Raw genomic sequence first — 14,659 nt, forward strand, 5'->3', positions numbered from 1 at the left:
AATTCCACCCAATTGAGTGAAAACTTGTCCTTTATATTTATTCTCCACTAGTAAACACAAGCTTCATCCCCTTTCCATTATAATTGAAGGGTCCAAAACTGAGGCTAAATCCTTTTGAAGACACAATCTCCTTACAAGGCTTCCATGCCCACTAAAAGGTCTTATGGGCTATCCTATAATCATGGAAATCCCATAGCTTATTTAGATTAGGCAATTGTCATAACTCGTTTAAGGCTTCTTTTAACGAAACCTCTAAGCCCTTCCTTCCCAATAGGGCATCCCTAAGTTGTTCCATCACAAGCTAACCTCACACGCATTCTTAATAGACATATTCATTTAAAAGGGTTATGCAAGCCTAACCAGGTCTTTCTTACATATTATCATATGTTCCTAAGTTTATTTGAGGACTCTTTAACATTAACGGCCAAAGGTTCTATGAAGACTCCTTCCACTTAGTTTCGCTATAGAGTTCTATCCCATTGCTTAGTTTTTTGAGTCCACTTTATTAATGGGATCCTTTACTCATAGGCAACAAATTTAAGGCATCCCTTGCATGCCTAAAGTTAACCAAACTCCCATGCAGTTTACCCAAATATGTATAAGTTAATATGCTTTGAAACACTTATAGGCATACATAACTGCATAGAGTTCATCACCATGCATATAGAAAAAAATATATTCACCATTAAGCTTAATTACTCACAAAGAACATGCAAACATGAAACCATAAATTACATATACATTGACCATTTAAATACAAGGTGGGAACACTTATCTCTTGAAAATTCCACCAACTGGTTGTAGACTTTTGACGTTCCTCCCAACCATAGACCACAATGTTCATTATTTCTCAACAATGGGTCACCCTTGAGTTAGGGCCATAACTCCATAAGGTTCTCGTTGAGCCAACGTTGGACACACAGGCTAGTACCATTATCATATGAGGCCTCACTCTAGTGTACTAGTTTGATCACTTCTCCCTCTAAACTCTAGCATTTCCCTAAGGCAAGTAAGGAGGACTTCACCATATAATTAAATGGGCAGCCTTGAGCAATTTTCCCTTCCAAATTCAACCTCAGTTGTGATGTGCAATGAAAATTTGGCTAATCAATTCCCCCTCCAAGCTCCATCCTTCCCTAGGACAAGCAAGGAGAATTGATTATCTACTTCCACCATTGATTTCCCAATAGTTTGTTAGTCATTGGTTAAATGGTTATCCTAGATTTTAGGTCGATGGTTGACTCATATCACAAAATAAGATTGACTTAGTTCATAGGGTTTAAGATTGATGAATTTCTTGCTTACTAGTTCTAAAAGTCAGTGTACCACGGCACACGAAGGTCAACAATTATCCAAAGACAACTACCAACAATGTAGTCTTGTATGATTTAATGTGTTTTCCCCAAGGGTTTGGTAATTGATAAGGTAAATGATTAGGTACCGCCAAGCAAACCCCCATTAAATATGGTACTTGCATCTCCAGGCCATGGTCCTATATGAATGGTATGGGGGCCTCCCAACATAGTGGGAAAACTTGACTTGTATGTGCATGTGCTTTGTTACCCAAGTGTCACATAAGGGACTCACTCCTTTCGCTCCGACTTAGGATATAATATCCTCTCATGGCTATGAATTTCATTCATAAAGTAGCTTTATAAAGGTTTTTCCATTTATGAGGGTTTTCTACCTTCTCACCTTTTCCTCTTATGGAGTTCTTGCCCTCATACTCCTTTTGTTAGGTGGCTTATGATGTATTTTTATTATCATACATGTAATTACATTTTACAACACAATGCTCGTGTTTTTTTTCATTAATAAAAGAGTACAACATAAGATACCTGGTGAGAAACCTAGGCAACCATAGAAATATCTTACATATGTCTATAATCTAGCAGATGAAATATACCATAAATTCTCTAGCAGAAAACCCCAGTACAAAGGAAATAACTTAATAGGGCCAAAAGCCCCCATACAAACAACATATCATCAATTATTATCAAATAACTATCACAATCTAGAAGACCCAAATGGGTCAACCATAATAGATGAGAATGAGATACACATAGCAGACATACATTTAAATCCAAGGTCTGTATAAAACACAAACCCTAGGGCACAAAAAGTAAACTCTGCAAAGCAGAAATCAATAGGGCCGAAACCCACTAAAACAAAAGGCCCATAAACAATCCAGAAATTAGCAGAGTGGCGCAAAATCCCACATACATTAACCAAAAAATGCCCATAAGACCCATACAAACCCCCCGATAAAAGGGCAACAACATGAACGATGATTGGGTTGGCAGACCCCAACAATATGAGAACAATGTAGGTAACACCCAAATCGACACAACATCACCAAAGAAGTGAGAGTGGCGACGACGGAAATATGCAAACGAGAAACAACAAACCATCCTTGCATCATGCTGGAAATTGGACGACGAAAACCAAGAAAGGCCCCAAAGAGAGGCGAGCCACGAATTAGACCCATACAAAAGACAACAATGACCCCTGCTCTAGGAAGGAGAAACCCATCAATAACGACATCTGGCAAACAATCTGCCAAGGCGATAGAGAGCCAAGGCTTGGTAACAAGAAATAGAGGACAACAACTGCTAGTATTCTAGCAACTGTGCCCCAGAAACTCTTTCGAAACCCTCAATAGCTCTCACCCAAACTTAAAGCAAAATATTAAATAAAAATCTTAATGAATGAATTTGTACTTAAGATGAGTATATAATCACAATGCTCGTGACTTTAAAACAAATAACTAGTACTTAGTATGGGTATATAATCACAATGCTCGTGACTTTAAAACTAGAAAACAATAAAATATCCCTAAACATATAACCCATATATATAAATGACTGCATTTTACAACATGTAACCCATATGTATAAATAACTGCATTTTACAACATATAACCAACCCCATACATATAAATGACTGCATTTTACAACATTATCTTTAACTTTGAACGTACATAGAGCAATTAAATATACAAAGAATATAAACCCCCAAAAATACATTGATTTACATGGGAGCAGGGGATGATGTGGGGTATGTTACAAAGAAAACTACAAATCTGACCCGGCTATAACGACCACTGTCCTACTACCGTAGCGGTGAACCCTCGGACTCGGCCGAAGATTTGCCTCACAAATCAAATGAAGACAAACTAACGTTGGAAGGAAGCCGACCAGCGGTTAACTGGCTCTTAAATATATACCACCTACGAAACATATTCCTCTGGTTGCGGCTGGAAAGGAAAAGACGCTACTTCTCATTTTTAATTAAAATGGATTCGGGCAGCGTTTAAATTAAATACCTAGAACCGATTTTGCTTTACGGTCGCTAAAGGGCAAGCCTGTAAATTCAATTCACAAACTCTTCTCGGAGTCACCTGGATAGTTTCGGTCGCCGCCTGTTTATTCATTCGGCGCAATTTCGTTTATTGAATTCGCAGATTCATAGCAACTAGTCTCCTTTTTTATCTGGTGTGTTCCGTCCTGTCTTCCACCATTTGACTCAAACTTATCGCAAGGCAATCCAAGTAGTCAAAATGCAGCAACGTCAAAACTCGCGGCCTGGACAGCGGCGAGATAACTTAAAAGTGTTTAATAAGAGCCAGAAAAGTTATCTACCCAAGGCCACGGCTTTGTCGAATTCCGACAAGTCAAAGCCGGTTCCTGGCGGCACTGGGCAGAATTATGATGAATCGGGGAACCGATTGGTAACGAGCTCTTTAGGGCAAAACAGTGATAGAAAACCTGTGAATTATAAGAACGGGGGAGATGGTAAATCGAGTTTAAAAAGTAACTCTAAACAGGTGTGGCGGGGCAGCAGCGGCAATGGGGCAAAAATGTCCAGCGATAAGGGCAGGTTTGTGAAGTATTTGCCTCAAGATGATGCCGTTGCAGCAGGTTTAGGGGTTGAAGATGGGGGTTTGAATCCAGAAGAGACTCAGGGAGTAGCCGACCTTTTGAACCAGGAGCTCCGCGCTTTGTTGGGGATGAAGGCGCGGGAATTCTGGAGAACAGGTGAGGCAATGAGCTTTTTTCCCTTTTGTCTCAAGCAATTGATCTCTTATCAAGAAGCGGTGTTTGTGGGTTGTAATTGGATGTGTGAGGACAGTAGCATAGACGGATTTGGGTTTTGTTAAGTGGATGCTTCCGAAGGTCTACCTTACCTTAATCAGAGATGCATGTGAAACATTCACGACTTGTGTCCTGGATTCGATGCAGTCATCTCTGCTTGCATCTACGATTAGAAGTTCTCAATGTCTTGTCTATATCTGTTCTTTTGCATAATCTCAAAATTTTATTTTATTTTGCTTTATGAGGCGACAAATATAATGCTTTATTCGTGATAAAAGTTTTGTTCACATTTTCTGCCTAATTATTGTCAATAGGGTTCATGTTTGTAACATTTTTATTCTGAACAGACTTCCACGTCTGCATGGTGAAACACTGGCAGCTGGATATTTCTTTTCGAGTCTGCAGCTCCCCTGCCTAACAATTAGCATATAATAATTGCTGAAATTTCGCTTGCAACATATCCTGCCAAAATCAATGTAGCATAGACATGCAACACAGTTTGTTGGAGTGACGTAGGATATGCCAGTGCCCGATCCGTACATAACGTAAAATTCTTGAGCTACCCTTGTCATTGTGCCTTCTGCACTATCCTATGTCTCCTGAGCAACAATGAACATATTCCTTTTGTTCTTGAATTTCCCATGGCTTTTGTTGTCTTGCAGGGCACTAATTCATTTATTTTAACCCAGGTTGTTTGTGCAAATCAAAGGTATTTTTGATTCAAGTTTTATCATTAAACCAAAATTTCCATTTACTCTAAATGGATTTATGTATCACAGAAGGAGGCACATCTTCCCTGCATCACTGTACGTACTGATTCTTCTTTTAAGTAGGCCATTAAGCTGCATTACGGAGATACAAATAGACAGTAGAGTTAGGAAGATTTGATCCTCTATCACTACATGTACTGACTCTTCTTTTACAAGAATGCAAAATTGCCAGTTCTAAAACTTGAAGTAGGCCATCAAGCTGCACCACAGATGTAAAAGTAGACAGTGGAGTTTGGAAGATTTAATCCTCTTATCTTCCTCCGATTTATTAGGAATGTGCGTTAATTCCTCCTATTCAGAGAAGGAAGGGAATCTGTTTGAGAGCTCTTGTCTCTTTCTCTCTTATTCTTTCATAGTGACTTGAACAGAATAGAAATGAGCGATGGGGGACTCCCAGAAGTAACCATACATCATCTCCATTCTCAACATCACTTTCTAGCTCGAATGATCCTAGGAAGTTACAAGATAGTTCCCTAGAATAGAGTGAGGAAGAAACTCTGAATGGTCCAACGAAAGCATCTTGCTTTTGCTGAGAATAGGATGAAAAAAGAGAAGATCCAAGAAAAGAATCTCTAGCTAAGTCTCACTAGTCACCACAAAGTGTGGAGGAAGTTTCTCCAAAATAATCATCAACACCTGCATAAAACAGCTCCTCCTAGTAGGGTGCATAAACTAGAATGAGTGGAGGCAAGAAGAATGGAGAAAAAATGATAAATTTCCTCCAAATAGGGCAGCCTCCTTAGTGAAGATAAGATGAAAAGCATATCTAGCTAAGACTTTGTAGTCATTGTAAGTGTTGTGGATGTCTTTCTAACATAGGCATCAACAATTGCATAAAACATCTCCTTTGAGTAGGGTACATAAGCTCAAGTGAATGGAGGTAAGAAGAATGAAGAAAAAGTGAATTTTTTTGTCTAAATATGGCACACTCCTTGGAGAATCTTCAACAAAAGCTTTATTTTCTAAACATAAAAGGTCTTTGCTGTGGAAGAAAAGTCAACAAGTTTATGAAAAGGTTTTGCTTTTGGAGAAAAAACTAAGACATCTTTTTTAATACTGAAAGCTTTTGCTTTTGGATAAAAGACAAGTGAACTTTTTTAAGTGGGATCCTTTTGTTCTTGGAGAAAAGGCAAGTCAACAAGGCAAGGATTCCTTTGAAGGAAACCATGTGCATGACGTCATATGGGGCATACTTTTTTATGAGCTAAGGGTAGGATGAGCAACAAGCTAGAAAACCTTGGAACCACTCCAAGGGAGGTGACCTTTTCCTCTAGTCAACAAGTCTTCAACATGTGCTAGATGGCATTCTCTCCACCAAGTGCACTATGAACCAAAGCAAAGCATTCAACAACTAATCATTGACTAAGGCACACATTTTTAGGTCAAATCAATGCCATAGAGCATCATATGAATCAACTTGGGTCCATGGTTGCATATCCCTTGTTTTTTTATGCCTACGACTTCTTGATTGCAATAACTATACATTATGTTTGCCCACTCCTCTTTAGGTATCATGCATCTTTCGGTTTCACATCTAAGTTGATGTGAACTAGTTCTTATCTGAGCAATTAACATTTTTGCTTTCCATTTTATTTCCATTCTTATGTAGGTCTTTTGTGTATGGTCATATGTAGGATTGAAATGTTTGATATAGTATTCCTTTTCCTCTCAAGCATCCCTTTCCACATGCTATCTTTGAATTTTCCTTGCATATACTTTTTTATTTCCTCTTTGTTATTTGGACATTCACTTATGCTAGTACCCCACTTATTCATCCATTTGATGTTTTGTTTTATCCACATGCTGTTCCTTCTATCTAATTTCTTTCCAATTGCCATTTTTGGCTAGCGATGAGTGTTAGGGTCCAACCCTAACCCCCTTATTTATGTAATAGGTCCAAGTCATAGTTATAGTTAGTAAAGAGTCAATAAAGCCCATATTAATAGTTGTAAGTGGTTGACTCGCATTTAAAGAAAGGGACCACAGTTAGTTGCAAACGGGCCATGGTATTAGATAGATGGTATTAAGAGAACCGTGGTATTGACCCATGGTATTGCATGTATGAGTCCTATATAAAGGATAAAGACTCCCATTGAGGAGCGTCGTGTCTTATTTGTAATCGAGTGCTACTCTATTGGAGGTTACCCCCTCGAAGAGGCAAGTGAACATTGCGTTCATCTCTGAATAATAAAATACGTGCTGTTATTTCTCATTTTGTTCTGTGTTTTGGGTTGTGTTTCTTTGTCTATTTGGTATTCTGGCATCTTCTCGCAAGTCAAGAGCATAAGAAGTAGTATCAGAGCGCTTTCCAGGGTCGATGGTATCTCCATTTTTAGCAGAATTTTTTTTTGGCTAGAGACGTGTTCTGACGTCTTTAAACCATGAGATTTGTCATTGAGTGCATAAAATTGCGGATTTGGGGAGGCATTCACGCAGGAAATACAAGAGGTGGTCACGCTTGTTGGACTCCCATGTAACCCTTGTGGGTACTCCTTCGAGTAGTAGCACATTAGACAGAACTGCGCACAGAATGTCTTCCACGTACCCTCTGGGTATATTGGAAGCCCCCTAGGCTCCCTGAAACCTCGTCATAGATAAACCGTTGGCCATCTTGCTGCTACAATACACCGAGGACAACACTTGGGGAGATTACTCGCGCTTACGATAGGGTAGTCGAGTAGTACGGCTAAGGGTATGGTTGATCCTCCTTTGTTAGTGCCCTGAAAGATTGGGCAGAGTACTACTATTGGACCTTTATGTATATTGCGATCTGTAGCACTTGACACTCCTTGAGACCATAGTTCCCTCGTCTCTCTGAAGATCGCCCATCATCTTCTTTGCCAGATTAGATCTAGTAGTTGGGGTTTTGTCGCCGCCGCAACAATCAGATCCACCAGTTCAGGGTCTACCGCCACAATACCATTCAGATCTAGTAGCTGGGGTTCGGTCGTTGTCGCAGTTCAACTCACATTCAACAGTTGAGGGTTTCGTAGACAGATCTAACCATTTGTGCAGGGTGGCTTGTGGCTCCTATACCCTGGGCGATTCTCGCAGGACATTGGGCAGGATTAACTTTTCTGGAAATTGGCTACTGCAGTATTGATAAGAGTCCGAGGTCTGCATGGGACGCTTATAAGAGACTTAGCCCATAAGAATCAGGACGAGGAGCTGAGCACGGTGGTACCATTCACTTGTCAGTGTCAATTTTCGGGTGGTCTCAATTTTTTTCAAAGTGAAGACAAGTGACCCGGATCTGTGTATGGTAGAAACTAGAGCTCAAGCCATGGCCAATGAAAAGATCGAGACCATTGAAAAAAAATTTGGATTGGATAATGGATCAGCTGAAGACATTAACAGCCACAGTCACAAAGGGCAAGTCGGTGTTACAATCAGAGGCAGATGGTTTTAATGAAGACCTTGAAGGAGAATCTAGCCATCATCTTCACTTCCATGGAAATCACCAACATTCTCACCCTCGACCTCCCAAGTTGGACATGTACAAATTTAATGGCTCTAATCTGGCAATATGGGTAGCACAAATGGAACAATATTTCACTTTGAATCACATCGTAGAAGATGAAACTAAACTACGTGTCAGAGGCCTTTACTTGGACCAAGAAAGATGGCAATGGTGGCAATGGCATCATAAATGCTATCAAGGACAATTACTTGGCAGGTGTTCGCAAAATCCATTTGTGACCACTTTGACCGTGAATCTAATTTTTTGGGTCTTCTTACTAAGCTTAGACAGACAAGCACAATAAATGACTATATTACAACCTTTGAGAAATTGGCCTTCCGCATAGTAGGTCTGGGAGATGAATTCTACTTGGAATGTTTTATAAGTGGTCTCAAAGAAGCCATCCAAGCCCACGTTCGGATGCACCACCCAGCCACATGGATGGAAGCTTGTACAAAGGCTATCGAAGTGGAACGTGCTTTAGCGGCCTAGTCGGCTCGTCCAAATTTCATAGCCAAGGGATGCCCCACCCAAGCTCAGGGAACTGCCCAAACCCTTAAGGTTCAAAAGGTGTCCCCCGCAAAAATGGATGAAAGAAGGAAGCAAGGATTGTGTTATTACTGTGATGACAAATACTCCCCTGGGCATAAATGCAAGGAACCCAAATTCATTCAAATTGATGCTACTGATCACAATTCATCTGAGGAAGCCCCACCCTGTGAGGGACCACAGGAGGAAGAGGAGGACAACCAGCAGGACAATGAGCTCCCAGCTACACCAAAAGAACCAATTATCTCGCTCCATGCTTTGGCAGGCATTTCTTCTCCCCAAACTCTACTGATTGATAGCGGCAGCACACATAACTTTATCCATTGTAGAGTCGCAGACGCTGTTCATTGTTTTGTCAGAGCAGTCTCTAATTTCCAGGTCCAGATTGCTGATGGGGGGACAATGAAATGCGAAGGCCACTGTGAAAATATCAAACTTCAGATGTGAGATTACCACCTAAAGGCCCACATGTTTGCCATCAACATGGGTGGTTGTGGCATTGTCTTGGGTGCTGAATGGCTCAACACACTAGGCCCCATCACAATGGATTTCCAGGAGTTATATATGAGCTTTAAGCAGAATGACCACACACATACCCTCCGTGGACTCCAGGCAGGTACTCCTTCTATCATCAGCTCGCATCGAATGGAAAAGTTGTTAAAAAAGGGCCATCATGGAGTTATCACCCAATTTAATGCCATCCAGGCCATCGAGCCCACTACTCTTCATATTCATCCTGAGATGCAACAGGTCTTAAACAGCCACCCGTAGGTCTTTAACAAACCTCATGAGCTTCCACCCTCTAGAGGGGAACATGATCATAGCATCACGTTGGTTCTAGGGGCACAACCACTGAATGTGCGCCCATATAGATACCCTTTTGCCCAAAAGAATGAAATTGAAAAAATCATCAATGAACTCCTAGAAGCCGGTGTCATTTGTCCTAGCATCAGTCCTTATTCATTACCTATGGTCATGGTGCTCAAGAAAGATGGGCAATGGCGCATGTGTCCAGACTTCAGGGCCTTCAACAAGCTTATGGTCAAAGATAAATTCCCTATCTCGATTGTTGATGATTTGCTGGATGAACTAAATGGTGCTCAATTCTTTACTAAGCTAGATCTTCGCTCGGGTTATCACCAAATACGCATGAAAGAAGTAGACATTCCCAAGACGACTTTCCGAACTCATGAAGGTCATCATGAATTCCTGGTCATGCCATTTGGTCTCTGTAATGCCCCATCCACTTTTCAGAGTCTCATGAATCACCTACTCAAACCATATCTCAGAAAATTTGTCCTCGTTTTCTTTGATGACAGTCTCATCTATAGCCTCACTTGGGAAAAACATCTTCAGCATGTAGACTTGCTCTTGCAATTGCTTCAAATTATTTGTCAAATTGTCCAAGTGCTCTTTTGGTATGGAAGAAGTCGAGTATTTGGGCCACATTGTGGGGCGTGACGATGTTAAGGTGGATCCTAAAAAGATCTAGGCAATGCAGGATTGGCCCCAACCAAAGACCTTGAAGAGTTTGGGAGGATTCTTGGGTCTCACAGGCTATTATCGCAAATTGGTCTGCAATTATGGTCGCATTGCTAGACCCCTCACTCACCTTCTCAAGGAAAATTCATTCCTTTAGACGAATGAAGCACAACAGGCGTTTATGGCTTTCAAACAGGCCATGTGTTCCACTCCAGTATTGGCACTACCCGACTTCACCAAAGCTTTTGTGATTGAATGTGATGCTTCAGGTACGGGTATTGGGGTTGTCTTAATGCAGGAAGGTCGACCCTTAGCCTTCACCAGCCAACAACTAAGTGGGAAACATTTGGGACAATCTACCTATGAGAAGGAGATGATGGCCATCTTACATGCAGCGGATACTTGGCGACCATACTTATTGGGGTAGCGTTTCCAAATCCCCACAGGCCATCAAAGCCTCAAATATTTTCTGGAGCAACGACTATCCTCGCCATAGCAAAATAAATGGCTAGCCAAAATGCCGGGATATGATTATGAGATAATTTACAAGAAAGGGCACGAAAATGTCGTAGCAGATGCTTTATCACGCCAATATGAGGAGGACAACACCCTGCTAGCAATCTCTCTTCCCATTCCAGATTGGATTGAAGAAGCCTGCAAGGAACGTTTTTCACATCCTTCACTCTCCCAACTCATTAATAACTTGCGAGCAGATCCTAATTCCACAGTGGGCTACTCTTGGAAGGATGAGATTCTTTGCTATAAGGATAGAGTAGTGATATTAGCGACATCCACCTTCAAAATGCGTTTTTTGGCAGAGTTGCACTCATCTCCCACTATAGGCCATGCAGGCTTTCAGAAGACTTATGCTTGCACTCATCGTTCCTTCTTTTGGACAGGCATGAAAATTGACATTCTTACGTTTGTAGCTGAATGTGACGTGTCTCAACGCCAGAAAGGAGAAACAGTCAAGTCCCGAGGCACTTTACAACTATTGCCCATCCCTGCCTCAATCTGGATGGATGTTTCTATGGATTTCATTACTGGTCTTCCGAAGTCAGGCAACAAGTCAGTCATCATGGTGGTTGTGGACAAACTTTCTAAGTATGCTCATTTTTGCGCCCTACCCCACCCAGTTACTTTGGTGGCTCAATCTTTCATGGACTAGATCTTCAAACTGCATGGCATGCTCACTTCCATTGTCTCTGATCATGACCCGCTCTTCTCTAGTAACTTTTGGCAAGAACTTTTTCAAGCTACAAGGCACCCAACTCCAACTAAGTACTTCCTATCATCCCAAAACTGATGGACAAATTGAAGCAGTCGACAAAGGTCTCGAGACCTACCTCAGGTGCTTCACTTCAGAAAAGAAACATCAATGGGTACAATGGTTACCTCTAGCTGAATGGTGGTATAATACTAACTATCATGCCGCCACCAAGATGACTCCATATGAAGCAGTTTATGATCAACTACCCCCTTCACCTACTTCTTATATCTCTGGATGCTCTAAGGTGCAAGTAGTGGATCAACTCCTACAGAGCTGTGCAACCATGCTAGCTCGTCTCAAAGATAATCTCCATCAAGCTCAGAATCGCATGAAGCAATAGGTAGACCAACATCGTTCAGAGCGCACATTTCAAGAAGGGGATTAGGTATTCTTGAAGCTGCAACCATACAAGAAAACATCACTCAAAGACAAGGGTTGTAAGAAATTATCTCCAAAATTCTACAGACCTTATCAAATACTTCAACGCATTGGAAAAGTAGCCTACAAGCTAGCCTTGCCACCCAATTCAATAATCTATCCCGTCTTCCATGTATCATGCCTCAAGAAAGTGATGGGGAACAATTACAAAATTCAAACTAGTCTACCTGAATTGGATGAAGAAGGTTCAATCTGGCTCCAACTTGAATAGGTCCTTGACATGCGAGAACGACATCTGCGCGACCGCACAATCAAGGAAGTCCTCGTCAAGTAGAAAGACAACTCTTCAGAAGATGCGACTTGGGAACCAACCACTATTCTTCAGCAGTTTCCGCAGCTTCAACCTTGAGGACAAGGCTGTTTTTATGGGGGAGGGCATGTTAGGGTCCAACCCTAACCCTCTTATTTATGTAATAGGGTAGAGTCATAGTTATAGTTAGTAAAGAGTCAATAAAGCCCATATTAATAATTGTAAGTGGCTGACCCGCATTTAAAGAAAGGACCACAGTTAGTTGCAAACAGGCCATGGTATTAGATAGATGGTATTAAGAGAACCATGGTATTAAGAGAACCATGGTACTGACCCATGGTATTGCATGTATGAATCCTATATAAAGGATAGAGACCTATATAAAGGATAGAGACCTATATAAAGGATAGAGACTCCCATTGAGGAGCGTCGTGTCTTATTTTGTAATCGAGCCCTTCTCTATTGGAGGTTGCCCCCTCGAAGAGGCAAGTGAACATTGCTTTCATCTCTGAATAATAAAATACATGCTCTTGTTTCTCATTTTGTTTTGTGTTCTGGGTTGTGTTTCTTCGTATATTTGGTATTCTGGCATCTTCTCGTAGGTCAAGAGCATAACGATGAGTCTTTGTGTTATCTAATTTTCTTAGATAACTTAACAACTGGAACATAGTCGATGCATCGATGGGGAAAGCCTCAACTTTTACCATGATAGTCTCATATGGATAGTTGATTTAATCTTGAGGCTATTTGTGATTAAATGTTTTTGTAATCTCTCTATCTATCTCCACTTTCTTGCTGAAGTGTTGCTATTCCATACATCACATTTGTATAGTACAACTGGAACCACTAGAAGCCCAAAAGGGGTCTTCTTAGTCTTTTAGTCCCATAGCTTAGCTCTTCTACATCGATTTGCAATGAGTACAGAGCTCTCCATCCCTGTTGTTTCCTTTTTGCTCTACATGTTTAGTTGAGTTTGTTGTGGAAATCAAGGCCAAGATACTTATATTGATAGGCCACCTGTAAGGGGTTGCCTTCAAATACAAATTTCCTATAAACTCTCTTTCTCTTTAGTGGCCTTCAAATACAAATTTCCTATAAACTCTCTTTCTCTTCAAGGTAAAATCACGACCTTAGTTTTGCTAGTGTTCACCTGCATCTCCACCTCATGACAAAATATCTCTAGAGCTTTTAAGTGTTCAAATCTTGTGCTGTTTTTGCCACTAAAATCATACCATCAAAATAAAGAAGCAACTTTATAACATAATTGGTCAAGTAAACCCCTCCACCACCAAACATGTCCATCCACTCCTCTAATTTGTCAATGTATATCCTAGACTTGGTCATACAACCTATGGACAACAACCTTGTATTGTTTTGGAATTTCCAATTTTTCCATTCTACTCCACAATTTGCTTCTAGGTACTGTATCAAATTTTTTCTTGAAGTCAACAAAGCAACAATAGACCCCCCTCCCTGTTTATCCCAGACCTTCTCGATCAAGTATCTAATTGTAGTGCAGTAGTGTGGTAGAATGCTTTGGCCTGAAGCCCACTTGCCCTTTTGCCCTTTTCCCCACCTTTTCAGCCCAAACACTAATCCGTTTTTCTATCATGCTCCCAAAAAATTTACCAAAAAGAGGATTGATCATTATAGTATGGTAATTTGAAGGGGTGTTGATGTTGCCACTTTTGAGCAGGGGATGACAACACTCGTTTCCAATTTGTTGGAAACCCAATACGAATGACCCCCATTGAATTTTCTTTTAATGTGTGGTGTGAGGACCTCTAAGCCCCTTTTTAAGTATTTTGCCAATAAACCATCTATGTCTCGAACTTTACCCACCACAAGCTTCTTTATTCCATCTTTAATATTTTTTGAAGATAAAAGTCTAGTTCTTGAATTGGTTATCAGAAGGTTGTCTTTATTTGGCTCTCTCATATCGCTGCTTTGCATACTTTAATCATTCAAGATTTGTGATATTATTCTCTTTATTCATGTCTTTTTCTTGCAACTCTTTCCAAAAGACTCTTGTATTGCGCCTCCCAAGTGAAATGAACTCCTTTTTTCTTGTTCGCATATAAACTTATTTTTTCAATTTGACTAACTTTGCATATTCCCTATTATTACTCCATATTTTGGTCATTTCCTTTGCAGCCTTACAATAATCATCATACCATGGGCTTGCTGGAAAGCTATTTTTGTTGCTTCTTTTAGGTCTGGACCTTTTGCAAGAATTGAGAGCCTTGAGGATAATTCGGGTCAACATGATGTTGTCTATAGTTTTTTCTGTTGATTTTGGTAGCTTGGGAGGTACTCCAAGCCTTGAGGAGCGACGGTTTGGAGGAA

General features: G+C 40.7%; 1 protein-coding gene across 3 annotated transcripts in view; it reads left to right on the plus strand.

Annotated features, from left to right (window-relative positions):
* Positions 1-3,200: 3,200 nt before the first annotated feature.
* Positions 3,201-14,659, plus strand: part of LOC149222129 (Ubiquitin system component Cue protein) — a 283,839-nt gene continuing 272,380 nt past the window's right edge. For 2 of the 3 annotated variants that reach the window (XR_016249406.1, XR_016249407.1), the window contains exon 1: positions 3,202-4,037. Coding sequence is in view for 1 of the 3 variants with exons in the window: in XM_089385272.1 (XP_089241398.1) it covers positions 3,560-4,037 (478 nt within the window). In the remaining 2 variants the exon portion in view is untranslated. Of the gene's footprint in view, positions 4,038-14,659 lie in introns of all 3 variants that reach the window. The other variant, XM_089385272.1, reaches the window with a different exon arrangement.

The sequence above is a fragment of the Pinus tabuliformis genome, chromosome Q (assembly GCF_031772625.1).
Source record: "Pinus tabuliformis cultivar Carrire ecotype Pingquan chromosome Q, CPIR1, whole genome shotgun sequence".
Taxonomy (NCBI): Eukaryota; Viridiplantae; Streptophyta; class Pinopsida; order Pinales; family Pinaceae; genus Pinus; species Pinus tabuliformis.